Source organism: Plectrocnemia conspersa, unplaced genomic scaffold (assembly GCF_051122295.1).
Source record: "Plectrocnemia conspersa isolate PC_06_02 unplaced genomic scaffold, ASM5112229v1 ptg000007l, whole genome shotgun sequence".
NCBI lineage: Eukaryota > Metazoa > Arthropoda > Insecta > Trichoptera > Polycentropodidae > Plectrocnemia > Plectrocnemia conspersa.
Window position 1 is genome coordinate 9,812,868 of NW_028277171.1, and position 24,093 is coordinate 9,836,960.

General features: G+C 28.9%; 2 protein-coding genes and 1 long non-coding RNA gene across 4 annotated transcripts; 2 read left to right on the forward strand and 1 right to left on the reverse strand.

Moving 5' to 3' along the window:
- Positions 1 to 1,817: 1,817 nt before the first annotated feature.
- On the reverse strand, positions 1,818 to 9,900 carry LOC148233876 (uncharacterized). The gene is made up of 2 exons (XM_088188883.1): positions 9,755 to 9,900; positions 1,818 to 3,840 (listed from the first exon to the last, which is right to left on the reverse strand). Exon 2 carries the CDS (start codon positions 3,781 to 3,783, stop codon positions 2,245 to 2,247), a length of 1,539 nt encoding a protein of 512 aa, XP_088045009.1. The 5' UTR covers positions 3,784 to 3,840; positions 9,755 to 9,900; the 3' UTR covers positions 1,818 to 2,244.
- On the forward strand, positions 3,851 to 8,687 carry LOC148233877 (uncharacterized). 2 transcript variants are annotated; one of them, XR_015810268.1, is made up of 5 exons: positions 3,851 to 4,719; positions 4,783 to 4,829; positions 4,929 to 4,995; positions 5,061 to 5,122; positions 7,297 to 8,687. It is a non-coding gene; the product is annotated as an uncharacterized LOC148233877 (long non-coding RNA). The 2 variants fall into 2 exon arrangements; XR_015810267.1 differs by having other exon boundaries at positions 4,929 to 5,122.
- A 343-nt stretch (positions 9,901 to 10,243) lies between the features above and the next one.
- Ho (Heme oxygenase) lies at positions 10,244 to 12,079 on the forward strand. Its single transcript, XM_088188884.1, has 3 exons — positions 10,244 to 11,092; positions 11,171 to 11,303; positions 11,392 to 12,079. The coding sequence occupies exons 1-3, from the start codon at positions 10,969 to 10,971 to the stop codon at positions 11,933 to 11,935; spliced, it is 801 nt and encodes a 266-aa protein (XP_088045010.1). The 5' UTR covers positions 10,244 to 10,968; the 3' UTR covers positions 11,936 to 12,079.
- Positions 12,080 to 24,093: the final 12,014 nt, after the last annotated feature.

The window sequence follows — 24,093 nt, forward strand, 5'->3', positions numbered from 1 at the left end:
AGAGCGCAAAGCTTGCTGACCAATCACAATCATGCAGCAATCATTTATTATAAAATTAAAAAACATGCACATTAGGGTGCTCCTTATATAGGCCAAAAATATTTTTTACTAAATCAGATACTTATTACATGTCAATGCACAAAACTCGAAATATATTTTTGTTCAAATTCGTCACTAGTTTTGCTTTTCTTACCTTGATCAACTACTTCGTCAAATAATGACAAGACAGCTATTTCGTCAGTTAATTAACACAAATGCTGGCTAAACTTCTTTAAGACTACTTTTGAGATGATTTCGTCGACATTTTCATATGCCTTCGTCGACTTTAGGAAGCACAGATCTTGGTAAGGAGCTTTTACTGTTGAAATAAATTGCATCCATGGCTTCACATAGAATAACACAATAAACAAGCACACATCTTGCAGTGCAGCCATGTCTTTCTTGGTTAATTTGAACTGAGAGCTGTAGCGATATTTTCATAAGAGTAAATTACTCTCGTCATCTAATGGCACCTGGTGGCCTAATTTTCAATCCCCATCAATCTACATTACCATCTAAAAATAAGATAGAGAGCTCTATTAACTCTCAATAGTCGTCTCTTACGATATTTTGTTGTAGTTTAGCTCCATAGAAAATATTATCGATATAAACGAAATCCTATTATCGATAAGTGAAAAATTATTTTATTAGTTAAAGCCCTCCATCTGCAGAGGGACGTTGAAATCTCATACTTTTTCAAGTCATATAAAATAAAACAAATTTTGAGTTATTTATATTTATTATTTGCAGTGTCAATTAATATACATAACCTATAATGGCACTTTTATCTTATAATTATTATCAATTAAATGTGTAGGTACATGTGCATAGTTTAATATCAAACATAAACGAGTACTTCTGTATTTGTATGATCAGTATTGAGCATAATTCAGTATTATAGAAAATAATCCATTTTACTATCCCCAAACAGTAAGATTATTAATCGGGAGAGTTTATTTTTTATATTGTGCACACTTACATTGTTTTTCATATATATTGTATCATAATTAGAGTTGTTACATAATGTATACATTTTGTGCAAATTATTTACAATGATCGTAAGCTTAACATACGAGTGATATTTAAATGCGATTGATATATATCATTAAAAATATATGTATATTTTTGATTAAGCTATTTATTAATGTGATAAACTAAAAAAAAATAATTCATAACGATTTGGCGCTCATTTTTATAACGTACTTGTTTTTAAATTTTTATACAACCCTCAGTATCCGTAGATACGCATACCCTGTTAATTAAATGTTTCCCAATTTAAGCACGATCGTTATATAAAGTTGAGAGCCTTACGTTGTAAATTACAAAATATAAAATTAAATAATATTCATATACTTGTAGAAATATACACATTTATTACTAAATATATCACAAGAAAAACCCATTTACACATAAAAGCTATTATGTAATCATCGATAGGTCGTATTTGAAAGTAACAAATTATTTATTATCAAGTCACAGAATGTAAGAAATGGGTTTCAGTCTTAAACTAGCATTATATATTTTATATAAATGTAACATTTTATTTGAGGGGTGTTTGTAGTTATTAATTCAGATTAATCCACTCAGTTGAAAAGTCATCATTAAATTGGAATTAAAAAATTCTAATCAAAACTTATTATAGACAAAAATAAATTATATATAAATATTTATAAATATATATATATATATATATATATATATATATATATATATATATATATATATATATATATATATATATATATATATATATATATATATATATATATATATATATATATATATATATATATATATATATATATATATACGTATATATAAATATTATACGAGGGTGAAGTTATTGTTTGGTTCGATGTGATTAGAATCAGCCATTCCAATGCTCCGCTGAGTGGCGTAAGCGCCAGTGAGTTGATTGTTGTTCGGTGTAGTGAGTTACTCTAATACATGGGCAATTATATAAATAAATTAATAAAATAATTTTTAAAGACGCGACTACATTGAATCGTTTAAATAAATATAAGACATATCCACCGATTACAATAAATGTGACGCCTTATTTGTATATGTGAACAATAAAGATGTATTAACATATACTCGCACATAAAAACGGCGATGGAAAAATACTAGCTTTACTTGTATATTCTCCGCATTATTAATAGTTTAATTATTGCATGTTTTTGAAATTGTTCTATTCAAATATATTTAGCTGTTTTTATTACTCTTAGTTTCTGGCCAAATTTTCTCCAACCTGAACAACGTATACAACTCGCTACTGAACAAGTCTTCCGAAAACCTCAACATGGCCCCTTCGAACTGATGAGGTCTAGTATCAAAATCTGCAAAATCGACATCAACGTTCTTAAAGCCCCTGCTATATCCGGCGTCTTTGCAATCGATATATTTATGTATCGCTATAATCTCTTGAGAGAGTTTTTCTGTCTTTTGCGCCCCATTTTCGTTCAGATCCGATTGAAGCGCAATCGACGTCAACACGACATCTTTATCGTTCATAGAACCGATGTTGTAGAAATAACAAGGCCGCTCGCTCGTTATAGACTTGTCGAAGTGAGTCTTTTTGATCACGTCCGGATAGTCGGCTTTCACTTTCGGATCGTTCCTTTGATTCAAACAAAAGTGCAAGGTGGGCAGTTGAAGCTTGATCTTTTTTCCAATCTCGTACTTTCCTAAGAACGGTTTCAAAAAATAATGATACCTGGGGACAATGAATTCGTCCCATGCTAAATTAACAATATGACTAATACGCTCATTCGCACGAACTTCGTTCTCTTCGAATCTTCTATTTCTATTTAAATTTCTAAAAGTACAGTCCAACTCGGCTAGGTCCCTCATCACGTGATACGTGTCTTCGGACGAGAATGGAAAGTTAAAAGGAAGAATGTGTAGTGTGAATCCTAAGATTTCCATCGGTAACACTTGCAACCTTTCTAAAATGTTTAACGATAGTGAGTTATCGTAAATGTGGAATTCTGATATACCGATCATTTTATGAAACGCTAAAAATTCGACCACTTCTCTTTTAGAAACAGTCGGCGACATATTCGGCATAATGCATGCGACTATTTTATAATTATTCTCAAAAGAGACTTTCTTCTCCACAATAATTTTCTTTGCTAAATTCTTCTTATCGATGTCGATCATTCTCACGACCGGAGAATACAACGGATTGGAATCTGAATTGGGATAGAAGCTCACTCCAAACGGAACTCCCAAGGATCTACTCATCTTGCAGTGGAAAATAAACAACACATACTTCTTTGCTTCTTTGATATTAGACTTTGTTTCCAATCTTGAATAGCTGAATTTTCCCACGACGGGCTTACTCTCGTCTTCGATCAAAAAATGACATCTGAAGTTTTGCTTAGCGTGCTTAGATCCCAAAACTATAGTGTTGGAGACTCCGTAAAATTGTGACTGCAAATCTGAGTGCAGCGTGTTCTTCCGCCAGAACGATGAATACGCATAATGGTTGTCGTCGATCCTCTGAAACTGAGGAGGCATGTCCAAAGTGTCGGCGTATCTGTTTTCAAGCTTCTCGGTCAGTATGGTCGAATTAATACCGTACGTGCAAGTGTTGACATCGCTGGTGACTCCAGGCTTGCCGAAGAAGTTTAAAACTTCCAAAACGTATCGTAGATGATTATATTGATGTCTGTAAACTAGTAACGCTATAACGCTCGTCGCGCACACTATAACCAAAATTAATTGATAGTACTTCCTCATTTTGAACGATTTCTTTCTTTAAATCATTTTATTAGAACAATTCTTCACTGATTAAACCTGAAATAAAACAATAATCATGATTAAAAATCAACATCACATTAAAAAAGTTAAGTTAAAGCATTAATATAATATTTTAAATGTGGCTATTTTTTTAATTTATTTTAAGAATAAAATTTCTACTTAGACGTTATTTACATTCTTTTAACATTTGCTAGAACACTAATTTTTCTATAGAGATTTGAATAATTTCTAGCTATGTATTTCTAAAGCTTCTAATACATTCATGAGATCAATATCATTTATATGTATATTAATAATTTTGACGCCACGTTTATTTATTATTCAAGTTTTAGTGAAACAATTCAAAACAGTTCATATTGCCTTGAATTCTAAACGCATCTTCAGTATTAGTTTCGTACTTCGCTCTTTCTCACTCTCGACTGTTCACGAAATGCGATACTTATCCGCCCAAATATCCGATCGAAACACGCACTTGTAAGAAGCTAACGACCGTGTTCAGGCAGTTGGACCCACATGTCACACGAGATCGCACCATCTTTACGCAAAAATTTGATATGATTGAATAAGCACTTGCTCAAGTAAAAGAATGTTTGTTTTAATGGAAAGAACAGGAATTTTTCATTAAGGAAGACTACTGTTGATGTTTAAAATTAAAAAAAAAACTTTATTTTAATTTTAAAACTTCAACTCAACATAGTATTTCAAATGTTGCACTCGAACGTCGGCAAAGCTTTATTGATGACCTTTTTTTAGCTCTTACATTTACTGAATTATATTCATCCATTAAAAAAAGATGATCAAAAATACGAGCTCTTAGACCAAAACTCAAATTTTCTGTCGTTAGTCGTCTTCTAGGTTAGCTTCGCATTGTCAATTAATTGACAACAATGTCTTTCATAGATACTATCAAAACCGGTACGATGATTATCAACTCGTTTTCATATATTTTAGATGCTATAATACTTGTTTACTTCATAGAACCTGACGTTGAATTCCATGGCGAAACTTCCAGTAATTTAAACAAAGTAAAATCATTTCATGATTATATCGCAATAAAACTTATTGATAAAAAGCCTAAATTATATGAGTGTCTTTGGAATATTTCATACATTTTTTAATTGTAGTACGAAGAAATAGAGGACGATATAAAAATAGAATACGACGACAACGATGACTTTATTGAACCTATTGGTTGGAAAAATAATGGTATTTATACTACACCAGTAAGCAATATATTAATTATGGATTTTTTTCAGACATTCACGACGTTAAATATGATCCTGATGAATCATCAGATGACATGGACACTGGACTACAGGTAATTATCGTTTTCCATAAACATTCAGTGTCGATTCGAGAGTAAAAATAATACTTTTTGATAGCTGATATACCATAAACATCAATGAATGATCTTAAAGACATAGCAGTTTTATAATCGACCAAACAGTCATTTACAAAAATATTATGTTTTCTAGATATCACTTAAATTAACTTAAAGATGTTATTTTTTTTAATTTCTTGGAACAGATGTTGCTCAGATGGCTGGAGCTAAATAATAACACCTGTTTATCAAGTTGTCCCATAAGTCTGCGTTTTTTTCTTACATTTGCAAAAATGTATAACTTTATAAATTAACAATAATTGCACTATTCTTTCGATATTTGTTAACAGTAGTCGTATCAGTGATCCTATTTAGTAATGGGATATTTTTTGTTTTGTTGTTTTCAACCCTAAATCAACGATGACAATAAAGATAAAATAATCGCAGTTAAGCTATATTATACTTATGCATTTTAACTCGGTCATAATGCAACAATAGCAGTTAAAAAATCTGTAATCAAATGGGCAAGGATGCCATTAAATTTAGTTTGGATGCTATTAAATTTTTTTTAAATTTATTTCTTTTTAAATCCTCCCAACACTGCAGATAAATTTCTGCATGCAAAAAATACGTTCTTATTTTTTTATATCTGTAAATACTGGAGTGTAAATTGAATCGCCGACAGAAAAGTTTGATGCTGACTTTGACTGAGAAATCTACCAAAAATGATAAATATAGTTCTTCTGAGTTTAACCTCTCCATTACTGTGATGTACACCAAGTGTACATGTCATCTTATTATATGAATATCTATAAATATTTCAAATAAAATGATTATATTTTAGGTATTTTTCAGCAATACACTTATAATATTGATACAATCAAATGTATCAGTGTTACCAGTTGATTTTTTTGCTTTGCACAGGAGTGGTGTTCACACACAGAAGATTTTAACTAGATTTTTCAATTTTGCATTTTTACAGAAAAATTGCAATGTCTAAAGGATTTACTTGTTTTCAGAACTTACATATATTTACAATAATTGTTACATTTAGACTTATTATAATTAATATTTCATAACAGTAATTGTGTTTTTCCAATTTTAAATCACTATTATTTACATGTACATTAAGTGTACATCACAGGAGCGTGCGATTTTTTGCACCATAAGGGGAAGGTTAAAAGAGATATATGGAGAATATGTTGTATAATGAGAAAAATCACAGAATGGATGGAAATATTATGACTAATAAAATAATAATAATATAGTTTTGTCTTACCCCACACTCTTCGCCCACTATTTGACATGATTTTGGAATAAAAGTTTCTCAGCATCGTTGGGATGTATAATATTGTATTTTTAAATAAAAATAATGATTATGGACATCAATTATTAAAATTCAACGCCTTTTCTCCACTCTTATCAATTTTGCTTCAGTATTTCATAGCATAGCATAAATTAATCTAATACAATAGTTTCTAAATTGTATCATGCTTTATATTTATTTACATAAATGGGAGTGACAGATGTAAAAAAAATAATAGACAATGACTAGTTGTGTAGTGGGGCCGGAGAGCCACTCCGGCGCTTTTTTCTGAAGCCGGAGCGCGCTCCGGTATTTATTTATTAAGCTTTCATACATTATCAGATTACGAATTATCTTAGAATTTAGAATCCATTAACAAAGTTATATAAATTCTCAGAACTACAAGAAAACATTGAAATATAACTGTTAACGTCCTGCACACGTGCAATGTAAAAATATCAAAAAGTTCTATTAGTTGGTCCATTTCTATGGATTTATTACACAAAACTTAAACGGGATATTTTATCGAATTTTTTTCAACCGATGACCATTGACTACGTCCAGAGGTGGGCAGTGTGGGATGGCTCAAGACCAAGATTTGTTGATTTTTATATTTGATAATGCTATGACTAAAATTTGATAATACTGTGAATATGACATTGTTATCAAAGAATTTCCATTAAACTTAATTTTGATGTTTATTTAACAATCCATAAGATATTAGAATCAAAAAGTACCATGAAAGAATTTTGAACCACCTGTATCACTAAAAAAATAAAAAGCTCCCATTTACGGTTGAATTTGTTAAAAATATAATTTACCTATTCTATTATTCTCATTGTTTATTTTTTTACATTATTTTCAGAGGCAAGAGAAAGACGAATGTGAACATTTAGCAGAACATTCTTTCACAGATATCGCTCTTTTTACATGCCAATATTGTGAAAAATCGTTTAAAAAAAAAAGCACCTTCGAACAGCATTCAGAGAGGCATAATAATTTTGACGACTGTAAATGCGACAACTGCGGGATGCCATACACAACCCATGTGTACCCCAAATGGCTTCAGAATAAATTTCATAAAATAAAATGTATAAAGTGTAAGATGGGATTTATATATAATTTTAAACAGAAACAATATACAAAAACACAGAGTAAAAGTTACAATTTTAAATGCGACGGTTGTGGACAAAGCTTTAAGAATAGAGCAAGGCTCACAATCCATAAAATCTCACATAGCGACGTGCGCAACTTCGAATGTCAAATATGTGGAAAAAAATTTAAAACTGATCAGTACTTAAAGTGTCATATTATGATTCACAACGAGTCTTGCAACTTTAAATGCGACGTATGTCAAAAGACGTTTAAATTAAAGTCTTATCTCATATGCCACATGAAGACGCACGTTCCACGCAAATATAAATGCAGCAAATGCGGAAAAGCGTTCGAATCTAAATTGATACTCCAACAGCACGAATTGAATTATAATTATCTTAATTTTGAATGCGCCAAGTTTGTAAAAACATCTAAAACTAAAGGGATTCCTATTAAATGTGATATGTCTTATCTTAACAATTCTTCTGGGTTCAAGTGTGACGTGTGCAGAAAAACTTTGAAAACTAAATCAACCCTCAAAAGCCATAGAATGCTTCACAATAAAGTCAACTATGAATGCGACCATTGTGGAAAAATATTTTTTAGTAGAGTAAAATTTTGCAATCATATAAAGACCCATATTGAACGCTTTCAATGTGATATTTGTAAAAAAGTATTCAAAAATAAATCTATCATAAGAGGTCACATGACAGTTCATTCAGATCGATATGATTTCGAATGTCACATTTGCGGAAGAGCAACAAAGACTAGAAAATTGCTTATGAGGCATCTAAAATCTCATAAATGGGCTTGAAGGATAAGAAAGTAGTTGACTTTCTTCCCTCTCCAAACCTATTAAGAAATGAGATAAAAAGCAATTAATCATGTAGTGAAAAGTTATGAAATCTGATTTCTATTGATAAAGTTACAAATGTGGAAATGTGATAAATACATTTTGGAAATAAATGGTAAATAAAGCTTAACGGCACTGAAGAATCACAAAAAGAAAATCAAAGATGAAATCCAGAGAAAACAGTATTTTCCTTAAAATCTATAATATCTCTTAAATATTATGAGACAAAAATAATGTTAGTAGTTATTTTAGTTAGAGGGGATAAAAAGTTTAATTGTTATTTAAATTAAATAAATGCGTAACCTATTGTTGATATTTTATTTCTACTAGTATTACATATTTTTATTTCTCTATACCAGGCATGGCGAACCTAGGGCACGCGAGCCTGAGGTGGCACGTTTGAGAATTTGGATTGCACGCGATCGATTTTCAAGTTCAAAAATATTTTTTAATTTGAAATTTAAAAAACTAAAATCTAATTAAATAACCTGTGAATTATTAATTTATTTCATTTTATTAATTATCAAACGTTTTCTAAGATAAACGACAATCGTTTTAAAAAAATAATTAATTATTTATTTTTTCTATCTTGGTAATTTTTTTACTCCTTGGGCACGCCACACAATCGAGGAATAATATTTGAGGATTTTTGGCACGCGACCCCAAAAAGGTTCGCCATGCCTGCTCTATGCAATCCATTGGTATGATTTTTAGATCAATTCTGATCAAAAATAAATAAAGTATGCTAGAAGATATATACTTTTTACTTCAATAAGTGAAATTAATACATACTTCATTAATTAGCGCCTAAAATAGAGGTATTGAATTTCTCTTTTTTTACCACAAATTGAATTAAAAATTTTAAATTATAATCTGAAGAGTTATGATTATATAAGAAAGCATGAGAATGAAAAAATGTATTACTGTCAAATATAGTAAAATTATGTTTTTATAAATAAAAGTTAGTTGCATTTATTTAAAATTATTTTCATAAAAGCTTATCACTGTTTTGTTACAAGGATTTAATATTATACTTTTAATTTAATATGTGAGATAGTTAGAGGTAGGAATTGCAATACCGGTTTTGGAAATACGAAATACTAGTATTTCGAAAACTGAAACTGAAGCAAAATTGAAATGTATTCATTTTTCTGTTACAAACATTTCGGGAGCCAACTTTTTGTAAACGAACAAAAATGTCTGAGGTGACTTTTTAACGGTATTGATATTTAAAATACCGGTATCTAATATCAAATACCGCTATTGATATATTTGTCAGGTATAGCAATCTCTAGTTAGAGGGATCGCTTTGCATAACGTATATGAGAAAACAAATTAAATATGTAAAATTAACATTTAAAGTGGGTTTACTTACGTAATAAGATAAAAATTCATCGAATTTTCTAAACGAAAAGACTCCGCACCGACTCGTCTTCTGACAGCTGACGTATGACTTTTTAAATAAACTTTGTTCTTAACACGACAGAATTTAACCATGATTTAAGTTCAACTAAAATATTACCAACTAGCATAAAACTTTTTTAAAATACGAATACGCATTAAAATTAAGTCAATAATCTCTAGAAGTAAAAAGCTACATATTTAAATTATATAATAAATATTTTTATATAATCTTAATTTTATATAGCAAAAATTAAGTGATTTAGTATCAAAATCATAAGAGCATTGCTTAACATAAATATGTTTGATATTGTTTTAAATATGTGACTTTAAAATATTATTACTTACATACCCTCTACCCTATTTTTTATTTGGTTGATTATTATTATTAGATTACAAAAAATAAAATATATGAAAAGTGAAAAGGTTGAAATTAGAAATAAATTATGTATCAGCTTTACATTTTCATTTTATATTATTTTTCCTTATGTAAAAATTTAAAGAAATATTTTTACTAGATGATTTTTTCAACTGTAGGGGACATATTTATACATGTAGTTATTTATGTTTATTATTACTAAAATTTGACAGCACTCTGGTAACATTGGCGTGACGGTGCACCGTGCGCGCACACAGTCCACTTAAATAACATGTGAACTATACTAATAATTCAATAAAATACTACTACAGTGGCTCAATCTATATCTTATTGCCACCCGAGACCTTTCGTCGCCAAGCAATATTTTATAAAAAAAATAACATAAATATCATCTAAATATGAATTAATAGGGAAATGTTTACCATAATTTCTAGTAATTTTATTTTTAAAATTACTATATACAAGATTTGATCAAAAATAGGGCGAATGAATTTATATAGTAGCAACTGCTGACGTTACATCTATTTGAAGTGATAAGTCCGATTTTTTAAGACAATTAATTATTTTATTTGCATTAGCAAAAATATTGAAAACCTACATTCGGCTTTATTAAAGCCAACGTAACATATACAAATTGGTAAAAAAATTGAGAACTTTTAGCATTTGGAAGAGTTTTTAGTTATATAGGAATATAATTTACAAAAGTTAATAACTTAGGGTGTCTCAAAGATTTAACGAGTACTCCAAGTAACGAGCTTAGAACAAGTGTCAAACGATTGTCAAAAGTGTAGCCGGCGTAGGGCGAAAGGATGGAGACAGACGGTTGCGGTTGCGGCTCTTCGAGCACGAGTCCTTTCACAACTGAGTTGCGAAGAGCCACCAAGAGCTCCCACGCGCTCAGCGATCGTCTCGTCAATTCGAAGCTAGTATTCGGTGAGCGCTGAGACGTAGTCAATTTTTGGCACACTCATGCAACAGACAGAGGTCAATGTGAACTTGCCTTTGTTTCAGCACTCCAAGACGAAACGGTATGGGTGGACGCTCTGTTGATATTCTACGAAATATTCAAATGTCTCGAGCAATACAAACAAGAGATGGACATGCCCGAAATGAATCAACTGTACGTCGATGAAATTCTATTGAGGTGAATGCTCCTATATTATTTATAAGTAGAAAGCCATTTTTTGCAAGTGTATAAAGTATCGGTCCTCTTTATTTAATTTTTTTTACAGAACTGCTGCTTTCGAAAAGGATTTGCAACGTTATTTAGGTCAGGATTGGAAAAATACCTATGTGATCCGCCGCGAAGTGGTCGAATATTTACAACACTTGCAAGAACTTAGAGAAGAAAGACCTTTATTGCTTCTGGCCTACGTGTATCACTTATATATGGGTCTACTCAGCGGCGGTCAAATCATAAGGACCAAAAAGCAGCTGAGAAAGATCCCCATGGCTTTGTTCACGAACCCCGGTTATTATTTGCCCGAGAGCAAGATCGATTGGGTGATGGAATTCTCCAATAGCAACATCGGCGGCTTGAAAAAGTCCATGAAAGCAGCTATGAACGACATCGCGTCCAAGCTGACTCAGGAGCAGCGTTACGCTCTTATTAACGAGAGCCAAATGGTCTTTATTAATAATAATAATGTTATCAAAACAGTCAGGGGAACCAACAAAGCCATTTTATGGAAGCTGTTCTATGTACTGTCGGCGGTGACTATTATTATTCCGTTTTCGGTCTACACTTTGAATTTGATATATAAATTATTTTTATAAATTATACTACAAGTCTAATGTAATCTGTAGAGTAAACGGGTTTAAACGTAAACTACACGTGTAATAAGCAACTCTCGATTTTTGCATTCATGTAAATAAAATCATTTCATACTTTTAATAAATAAATCCAGAAATTGAGAGTTAGATACAATTTTAATTAATATATACATATGTATATTATAGGTTGTCACGCCTGAAGTCGAACATTGTTAATACTTGAGTAACTTAATATTCCTATAAATATTAAAAATATCTGTGTCAGGAAGGAGAAAGATCTTCCTCTGCTCATTCAGGCTTTTCTAGACCAATTATGGATCTAAAGGGAAATTTGGGCAAAATTTTATTTATAAAAAAACAACATCCAATTGTTTATAACATATAGCAATCTTTCTGCTGCTAGCGATTAATGTTTCTACCTACTACGCACTTGGCTCTGGGATAATTGCGAAATGTACTTTTTGAAAAGGACATTAGAAATCTACCTTTTCCTTGATCCTAATTGCATTACGAGTGTTTGATAGATTTCTTAAAAAATATACCTATTGCGTATGACGCGACTTCAAACAAATTTCAATGCAGTATCATAGAGTATCAGGAGACCTCCAAACCACCCTCATTCAAAATGTTTATTTATATAGCCAGCATGATTCGCCATTTTGCTTCAAAATGGCTACTAATAATAAAAATTCATATTTTAGTATGTTGCAGCTGAACTTCGGAATTCGTTTGTGTTTTTATGCAATTTATGTGGTTTTGATGTTGATTGATGTAACTTATTCCGCTAATTAGACCCTAGAAGAGCTGTTTGATTTACATATATTTTTATTGTAAAAATATAAATTATGCTAATATACAGATACAATTCAGATGTTGATGAAGAGTTTACAAAATATAATATTGAACAATACTATCAGTTCCATTTTAGGGGTTCCTTCTTACTGAGCCCTGTGCCTATGCACCCGTTTATTAAAAATATAAATATTGAGTTAAGAAAAGGTATAAAAATCATTAATTTTTTATAGAAGGTTACAGACTTCATGTGTGACAAACTATTATACTAAATATATGAAGACTAAACTTTTAGATGTTGTCGAACACATTATTTTAATAGCCATTTATAAAATGGATTATTTTTAAATTGATATAATATGACTAGTACACTTTTATATTTACACTATTGGCTGATTTAATATCTTCTTTCAGTAATGATCTATAATAATGTTATGTATTTAGGGACCATGTTTAATAATTTTAAACGTTAAATGTTTAAGCAGTAGTAGACTCAAATGTAGACGTTCATTCACAGTCAAGGTATTTTCGTTGCCAATAGCATCTTTGTCTATATTATGATAATGAATAAATGTGTCGACATATATGTGCATATATAATAAATACTGTGATTTTTTTTCTATTATGTATATATATTATAATTTGAAAGGTAATGTATAATATAATATACATATATTTTTTAAGACAATTTAAAAGATGATTATATAGCAAACGTAGAAGAGTTCTGTGTGTTTTGGATGTTTAAAAAATAAAAAATCATTTACCAGAATTTTATTTATTTATTACATTACATAATAACATGTTTTATATATTATAATAATAGAGTTTTATAACACTTCTCAATTGTATAAATGATATTGTTTTTTTTTATTTATATAATTTTATTTCCAGTAGAAGAATTTTGCGCATAAAATATTTTAGACGTAATTATTAGGGACTTCACATGAGACGCTTGAAGGCGGTGATGCTGATCTTTTATTGTGTGGGTATTTTAAGAAAAATCCTCAGTTCGTGCGTTGTGTCGTGTTCGTTTTTATCGAAGGTTGGATTCAACGAAATGTAGGTACTACCCTGCCGATTATTTATTTCAATAAAGAGCCACTCATTATTCCGATTTAAATCACTTCTATCTGACGCTCTGATAAAATCTTCATTATCACATATAAGATTGTTAATATACACACTAATAATACCAGATCTTACTATAATATTATACGATCACTTTGCATACAACTGGTTCATCCGTCGTCATGCAAAATTAGCTCGGTTTTATTGTATTTATTTTTATATTACATACACGTTGCTCTTTTAAGTCCCATCACATTGTTATATTAAATAATAACGTTTCATTCTAGACTCATAATTATATACATTTACGTAATAACATGTGCATAGGAACATTGTACTGTAACAAAACCATTGATGACTAGTTATTAATTCGTTGAATGTGCCGTTAATTTATTATTAATACTGTAAGTGTAAATGAATCGATAGCTGCAGAAAGTGACTATAAATATTTTATAGAAAAATAAGTAATGATTCAATGACGAATATTGAACCAATCTGTGGGAAAAGTAGTACACTATAATTCCGTTTATAAAGAGAAAATAGAGCTTATATAAAAATAATCTTATATATAATTGTTCTAATCCGCTTCCGCCGTCGCTTCCGGACGCGCATAACTTTAAACGAAACATTCTCCGTTCAAATCTATACTCTGTAAATGGTATCGCTTTGTATGAACGGTGTGTAACAATACACGTAAACAAAGGAATTATTAATAATAAATAATAATAAAAATAAAAATTGAATTTGCTCCGATTGATTTTCGAGCCGCCGGCAATGCGTTCTGTTGTTTCGACCAATCAAAAATAAGCATTCAAATATTCAAATAGCTTCGACCAATGAAAAATAAGCATTCAAATTCAAATAGACAGTACCGTGACAACGCTTTTATTTAATAATAAAATTTTGCTACGCGACAATAATTTTCATTAATTCGTCATTTGACTGAATATAAATAATCGGATTGCAAATTAACTAGGTGTGTTATAACTATGTTAACTTAAATATATACATAATGTGTTGAGGATTAGAAGAATACATTGATTTAACTAGATAAACAATCTTCATAATGAAATCTTCAAATTTTGAATTCCCGGCGACGGGCTCCGAGGCCGAAAAGTGAGTTTTTCCTTTTATAAATAATCAGATTGCAACTTAACTAGGTGTGTTATGACTATGAAAATTAAATATATACATAATGTGTTGAGGATTAAAATAATACATTGATTAAATTAGATAAACAATCATAAAACAATCTTCGTAATGAAATATTCAAATTTTGAATTCCCGTCGCCGGGCTCCGGGGCCCAAAAGTGAATTTCTCCTTTTATATTACATAAACATTATCATTGCTTCCGATTTAATGCACAATTTTAAACGTGAACGTGTAATATATCCTTAGTATGTATGAGGATTGAAAGTTAATGTCGATCAAATCGGCGCTGTCGCAGTGGACGACAGCGCCGATTTGATTGACAGCTTATAAATGTGTATTTCCTTGGATGTTATCTAATAACGACATTTTACAATGATTATAAATATGTGATCGCAAACCTGGAATAATCGATAGCCAAAATATCTAAGAGTGGGTTATTTTTAATTCCGATGTGGCAAAATATGTTCAATTTTTGTTCTGTGCCATCATTCCTCTTTCGGAATAGCCAAATTTAAGATATTCAGTTACATCAAGTTTATGTAGTATGTTCTTTATAAAAAGATAATACTTGCTGACAGTGACTTCAACATGAGAAGTTTCACTCTTTGTTTATATATACCAATTCTACGTTGTAGCCATATAGGTCATCAAATTGTTCCATCATTGCTTCTGAAAAGTAATTAAAAAACAATAAGAGTAAACATTGAACACATTATTACTACTAATATAATCCATAAATTAAATTTAACCGACAACTGAAGAACAAAATTGATGTACTGTAGAGGATTAAACACGTAGATTGACATATCTTCATCTTCTTCAAAATAGTCGCAATATGTCATACATTAATTGTTTGCCATACGTAAATGTTATTAGATCTCTCATTGATTCTGAAAATTGACTGTAAACGATACTATATATTGGGTAAAAAGTAACTTTTTGTTTACACTAATATGAGATTTTTCATTATTACTACCATTGTAATATGTTTAATTAACTTTGGCATGTATATCTTCAATTGCCAAATCACTGCTGTTTGTCTTTTAATATTAGATCCTAGAAAGTCAATAGTAATTAGAATAACCGTGATATAGTATTCATATAACCAAACACTTACTGGCACACTCATAATTTTTAGTTTCGATATAGTCTATAATTCCAATGGTAAATCACTTTGAATCATCTTCAATTGTAACTTTGTAAGAAGAAGAATGCTGCGATTATAACATATTTCACTGTTTATTTAATCGCACTAAGCTGTATCCCGGCGCGCGCTTGACTGATGACAAGAACTGTCACATATAAAAAATTCCGGGGAATACCGGCAATGGTATTTCCCCGGCGCGCTTGAGAACGAACTACGAAATTGATTTTATCGATTTAAATTGTAAAACACTTATTAATATATGTATAAAAATCATCCAATTTTAAAAAAATATTTTTTAAAATATGTTTAGTTTATACGGTATTTAAAATATAATATAAATAATGTTAATTTTTTATTAGCTTCTCTTAAAAGAAAAAAATTGTACTTAAATTTTGGCGAACGTTGCCAATTTAAAGTAATAGTTTTTAGAGAATTTTTGAAATTTTGCTTGAAAAAACATTTTCAACAATAAGGGGCAAAGTTTCAAAATAAGTACTATTCATTACCAACCAACTAATAAACACATAGTGTTGCAAAAATCCAAAAAAGGGGCAAAGTTTCAAAATAAGTACTATTCATTACCAACCAACTACTAAACACATAGTGTTGCAAAATTTATTCAAAATATTTTTTTCAACTTTAAAAATATTTTTTATTTTATTATGGATTTTAAATATTCTTAATTTATTATAGATTTTAAATATGTTTAGTTTATTATTAATTTTAAATAATGTCAAAACTTTTTGCATTTATTAATTATTAAAATATATAATACTGCGCAGAAAAAACATTTACTTAAAAAATATATAAATCAAAATAAGTCAAAGTATTTTTTAATAAAAATAGACAAAGGTCTCAAAATTATTAATATTTTTAAAGCGCATTTTTGGTCTAAAGTAACATATTAGGTGCTTGATATTTTCAGTTTCTTATATCTTTCTAATTGGCTTTTATATTTACACATAAAACATATAAACATCTTTTTTTAATTATAAAGTAACTTATGGTGTAACTAAAAAACGTTCTTATTACTAAAATTTTAATTTATGATAAAATTGTGTTGTATGCAGCGTTAAAACGAGCCGCGAATTCCCAAAACACTCGCGTTAGAGCGCCATAGTGACGTCACGATGACGTTTCACGCCGGCGCCAAAATCAGTTCCACAAATACTCACAGGCGTCGCTTCATACGCCGCTGCGATCGCGGGATCAGTTAGTCATAGATTGGATGATTCTGGACAATTACAAGATATACCGAAATGAGAACAAATCAATACAATATCATTAAAAAAAGGTTAGGGTGTTCGGTTCTATAGTGAAAGTCGGCGCGAGCGGTAGCGAGGCGCCAGAAAGAGACGACTGAATGCTAGAAAGAGACGCGAGATGTGACGTCACAAGGCGCCCTAATGTATGCTTTATGGGAATGCGCAAACGGGACCTCAAACACCTAAGATACGCTAAAACACAATCAATGACTTATAATCGCTCACATTGCACCAACTATAGGTGATCGATTGTGTTGTAGCGTCAGTAAGGTGTAACAAATATTTTTAATTATCACTAATATTTTTGAGGGGATGTGTAACCAATGCTATTTATTATTATTATTATTATTTATTTAAACTGTAAACCTAATTTTAAATATTACAAAATGTTACGTTTTAATATTATTTTTTATGTTGAAAACATTTTGGTATTTTTTTGTTTTATTAATATTTAGTTAAGTTACAATTCTATTTGAAAAATTAATACAGTTAAATCTCTTTGTAACAAATACCGAAATAACGAAATTCCCAGTATCACGAATCTTTAATTTGTCCCCGAAAAACTTTCATACAAAAGGTTTTCATTGTAACGAAGACTGATCTCAGTATAACGAAATATTTTGATCCGAATTTAAGAATGACGTTATAACTTGACAAATATTTCTAAGAATTAAGTTCGTCATTGACTTGGCGTGTGCCAGATGTGTTCAAAAGCGACATTACAGGTGTTTCGCTGACCCTCAAACTTTTTTTATAAAACATTTTTTTCACAAATTTTATTGTGTTTCATACAGTATCCTTAAACATGGACAACCTTATAAGAGGTTATTTTGATGCTGTAGTAATATGGTAATTAAAAATAAAATAAAAATAAATCATCTTCCTTACATTTAATATAACGAATTTTCAGTACACCAAGATTTATTCATTGGTTCCGTGAGCTTAGCTGTATTGAGAATTCACTGTACAATTTTGAATTTATTATAATCTAGCTAAGTTTTAAACCTATTAAACCTTAAGTTTCAATATAACGATAAAATCTAACGTTTCAAATCTAATAAACAGTATAAAATGTTTTCTTCTGGAAATATTTAGTCAAGTTGTAAACCTATTTTCAAGTGAATTGAAAATGTTAAGTAGTTTTTTATAGATGAACCATTTTGTCTATCATTGAAAATCTTAAATAGTAATGTCCAATTTAAACCATTAACTTTTAAAAAATATTTTAAAAAAATCAGAACGAAGCAAAAATTATATTTAAAACCCAAAAAGTTGAGGGTCCGGTATTCGCACACTCGCTAGCTATCGGTACCTCACGATAGTGAGGTACCGACAGCTAGTATAATTAAATTGTTTCAATGCGCATAAAATATAGTAACAATAATATGTCTTGTCTATAACAGAGAATGAAAAATTGATTTTTTTCTATTAATTTCATTTCAAAATAAACTACAATGGATTTTCCATCTTTCTGAATGTGTCATCAAAAGTGCTATTAAAAAAATTAACACTTCTATTGTTTCACAAATTGGCAGCTGTGTTACAGATAATTTTAAGAGTGGCCGATAGGTGAAAGTATGAATCAGGCACGCAACAGGAAGGAACAGCAGTAGCTTAAAATGTTTACTGCATTTGCAATATGCACCAAAGCAAATCAAGAGTAATGAAGAAGTGAAATCATTTGAAATTCTTCAAATAATGAAACTTCAGCACGGTGAAGCGTCTATGTTACTCCAGCAAGAGTACTAGTCGCTAGAAAATAACGTAACACACGTTCATGAAACATTTAAAAAAAAAGTTATTTTTAGTTCTTATCTTCTGCAGGGATCGATTCATATATTAACATAATGATCTAAGTTCATAAATACATTTTTAATGATAGCACCAAACGATTATATTGTAGAAAAGAAATACTAATTTCATGTTTAATTCCTATAAAACAAACATTAAGAAGTAACGTTAGAATTTATGTAATTCAGTACTATTAAAATCCTAACATATATATTTTCAACATTTCTTATTGTATTGTCAACTTGACAGATCGTAACATTAACGCTTACTATAATCGATCGAAAAAATAAACCATGACGATATCTTTTGATATAATTTGTACCTTTATTTTTGTTAAACTGACAAAAATAACCATAGAGTCGAGCGGTACGTCAGGATAATCGGTTTTCAGTCTATCACGTTTGTAAAGATTGAGTGATTACAATAATTATTTACTTAACAAGAAGCGCACAGTGAGCATTCGAACGAAACCTTTAAAAGTTGCTCGAGCCAAAAACGAACACGACAAAACAGTTCAGCCTCGTTCGGCCATCGCCGCGTTTGGATTCTCGATAAGGAATGTCAAAACAAGTCAGCATTCAGTCGCTACCTTCAATTATGCCGACTCGTGAGCACATTTATAAAATATATTTCTAAGTAATTCATGCCACGATCTCTTGACATTTTGGCATTGTTCTTTAAAGCTAGCACAATTGTTCCTTTTACCGTGTTCTATGCGTATTTCGTCATGAATACGCTCACATTTTTTTAAGACGTTAACATTGATACATAGATTATAATAATACCCGCTCTTATTCTGCATAATTATTACGAATCGATGCTTTGTGATATTGTATATCGTACAAAACGTTTCAATGGTCCCTTTACGCTGTAAGTTCTACTTTTGACGGAATAAAATAGAATAGGAGTTGGAATGTTTGCGTTTCAGCATCATAAACAGTCTATTTACTGAGATGAGATTTTCTATTGCATAATAAGTATAAACAGTTTTCTTATACATATATTATGTGAGATTTTATTGTAAGCACATATTTTGATGATTGTTTTAAACAGAATGACATAATATAATAAGAATGTTAGATAATGCATCAGGTACTTTATCGATAAAAGCGCAGCATAGAATGCATTTAAAAATAGTAAACAGTATGGTTTTAAAGATCTCTTCTCAGTAAATCTATAATATAATAAATTAGGGACTTGACAGTGATCTAATATATTTTGGTCAAAGCATTTTGGTGTACAAAATAATAATTATTAAGAAAATATAACAAACAGATTTATAATATATATAATAAAAAATATTTTTAAATTAGTTACATAATAATAAAATAGAAAAAAGTAACATGTTCTGAGAAAGAAAGAAATTAACGAAGAAACATAAAAATCGTTGTTCAATAGTATTTCATAAAAGTTGTCAACTACTATACAATGCAGTATAAATACAAAAATAGATACTGAATTTTATACATGAATAAATAACAATAAGTAGCCAAAGTTTGATAAGTAGTTTTCATCTTACATTCTATAATAATATTTCATTATAAAGCTATTTAACATTTTATAATTTGTGTGCGAATAAGAGCAACGCTAGACGATAGAAATTATCATTACACCAATAAAAGAAAACATTTGTGCTAACTTTTAATATTTTAAATATATATTAGGATGTAAAGATTGTGCTAGATCTTACGCTATCTGCTTGTCTACAAGTCATTATATCACAGATGGTTACATGCTTGATGTTCAACTAAATGACCTTCAAGCAGACAAAAGGTACTCAATGTCGGCTTTGATCCAGAATCTCCCGAGAAAGTTTATCAGAAATTCACAAGCGGCAATATAGTAGTGTATATTTTTACATTACATAATATATGTTACACATAATAAAAAAATAAGACAACACATCGATGGCTCTATAGCAAAACGGAAGGAAAACAATAACCAAATTCATAAGTACATAATATAGTTTTGCTATGATATCGATTATGGAACATAATAAAACAATAAGAAACATACACTACTGAGGCTTTAATGAATTCCGAAGCACTCTTGTGGAAAATCTGCATTTATAGCTATCACAATTTACACACCGCAAATATTGCAGTGCGATTTTTTACTTAGTCGAGAGTGATCTTGTTAGTGATTCTCTCATCATTCTATCCCATTCATATTTCATTAGTAAAAATATATATTGATTTTCTTCATATATATATATATATATATGTATATTAAAAAAAAAGTAAATTAAAATCATGGCTAAATATTACAATTAAAAATACCATGAATAATATAACACAAACACCCAATATACATAAAATTTTATAATAAAATAGTACAATCAAACAGCTAGTAAACATTGCAGAAGCTATGGCTTATATATCAATGTTTAATGTGCGGTTTTTTCTCCATATTATGAATGAAATATTGATATTTTTATAATTTCAAAATAATATTTTTTGTATGTTTGAGAAAGTTCATCATAAAAATCAAGTTGTTCAGAAAATAATTGCTATTTGTAATTAATTATAAAATCGCTTCAGATATACAATAGAATTAATTTATTATCAAGATATATGTATTCTATTCTTTAAAAGACATTTACTTTTTTCTCACAATTTTCGATTCAATATATATATATAATATTATAATAAGATGAATGAGAAAAAATGTATTTCCTTAACATAAAATTTCATAATTAATTTAAAATAAATAGTAAGTTTATCACAAATAATATCACAGTGGGAACGGTAAACAAGTAAAGATCAAGTAGTACAAATGTAAATTCAATAAAATAGTTAATCTTGTGTTTTTCAGTAGAATTTTACTTTCTACCGCAATTCTTGATAAAAAAGTGTGATCAGTATGACGCAAAAGAATATTTTTCTCAAATTATTGATTACCTTTATATCGAAACAGAAAAAATATAATTTTTGCATAAAAATTTGTTTAAAAAGTAAGTAGTAAATATATTTCTGTTCTAAGCTGAGTTGAAAACGTTGACAAATTTGTAAAAAAATATTAGACAAACTTTAAAAAAATATTAAATGAGCTTTTGAAATAATTGTTTTATTAAAAATGTTACGCTTTTGTAAAAATATAAAGCAAATTTACTAATATTTTTTTACATAAATAAGTTTTTTAAAGTTAATTTTGAATGTTTCTAAGTAGACGTTTATTTTTTGTGCAATTCTCGATTCAATATATAAAAATAGCTTTTCCCCTATAATAATAATTTGATAACTAATTCAAAATATATTAAACATTATATTACAACCAAATACAAAAAAAAACGTATTAATTAAAAATAAATAAAGAAAAGTAGGAAATTAAGTGTGAAATCATAAAGTAGATATTTTTAGTTTTAATAAAGGTTATAGTTTTGGTGATTTTGTAAAAAAAATGTCTATTGTTGAAATTATTTCTACTAATATTTAGTTTTCTTATTGCACAAGAAAATAAAAAAGGATTTTTAATCAAAATGACAGATTGGTTAAAAAAAAGTAGTAAAACTATAAAAATACTAATAAATTACAACGAAAATATGACAAAGTTAAAATATATAAAATAATAAGTCCCCACCAAAATTAAATTTAAACAATTAATTTTTAGCTAAGTAATTTGAAAATAGTTACTAGAATGTTGATCAATTTATTTTATTAGCTCTCAAAAATACAATTATAGATAAAATTAGTATAAATGTCATTTCATTGAAATATTGATAGATAAATGCAGCAACGATTTTAAGTAGTATTTGTACATAAATATTGAATCGAATCGTGTAAAAAATAAAAATTGTCTACCAATCAACGTCATTGTATGAATTTATTTGACTAAACACAGCAAAATCCCCATTTTTATTAAATAATACCAAATTTAGTTTGATAAATTTAAGACACTATCTGGTTCAAATGTTAAAATATAATTCTTATTTATCCACAAAATATATTCTACAACACTAAAACTGTTGAAAAAAAGATACTGGACAGTGTGAGATGTATGCAAATACAAATTGAATTGTGATCTAAATTAATTACAATATGGATTACATATTTCTACAATGATTAATAGTAATTACTTTCAGAATATATAGAGTATACTAATTTATACTTAGACGTTACACGAGAAAATATTTGAATAATTTCGCTCATTTATACTATGACTGTCGCAAAAGAAAATATAATAGACAGAGGAACTATATTTTGTTGTGATTTAAATAGAAATTATAATAATTAAAAAACTAGCGATTTTGATCAGATAAATGATACATACTTATAAAGAATAAAGCAATTACTTTCTGAACAATATGAATGAATAACAATTATTTAAATCCAATGCAAATGAAAGCTTATGGAGATACGCACGTATTTTATCTGATAGCGCAATAAAATGTCTATAATGACAAAGCGATTATTTTAAAAAACAATTTAAAGCATTTATATATTATAACATTTTATATGACTATATATACACATATATATTAAGTGTAAATTTATTATTTATTAATAAAAAAAATCAAACAAATAGGTTCATGACTGGTAAAATTAATGAAACCAGACATGAAAAATATATCTGACTAAAGACTGTGCAAATATGCAAAATACAGTGAATGTCACTTACATCGATATTGTGAAATCGCAGAAAAATTATCGACTTCTACAGTTCGGCAGGATTATTAACGATATAATGTGAAAAAGTTATTTATATAAACTGTTAAGTTATTGATTCCTAAAAATCACTATTTGTATTTACTTTTAAAATTTTTATAAAATTTATATTAAAATTAAATAAGACAAAAAACTGAATTAAGTTACAGATTGAGCGTATGAAAAAGAATAAATCATAATCTGTAAATATTTTCTGCAACACTGTGTAAATATATATAATATATTATCATGAAGATAAGGATCCCAAAGATTCAGTTCACTGTTAATAAATATTATATGAT

What these genes read in the sequence shown, in the direction of transcription:
- LOC148233876 (XM_088188883.1), bottom strand. Translation starts at nt 3,783, where the DNA reads ATGAGGAAGTACTATCAATTAATTTTGGTTATAGTGTGCGCGACGAGC.
- Ho (XM_088188884.1), top strand. Translation starts at nt 10,969, where the DNA reads ATGGAGACAGACGGTTGCGGTTGCGGCTCTTCGAGCACGAGTCCTTTC. An exon ending in CAATTCGAAGCTAGTATTCG is followed by an intron (nt 11,093 to 11,170) that starts GTGAGCGCTGAG and finishes CCTTTGTTTCAG; the next exon opens with CACTCCAAGACGAAACGGTA. An exon ending in GTCGATGAAATTCTATTGAG is followed by an intron (nt 11,304 to 11,391) that starts GTGAATGCTCCT and finishes TTTTTTTTACAG; the next exon opens with AACTGCTGCTTTCGAAAAGG.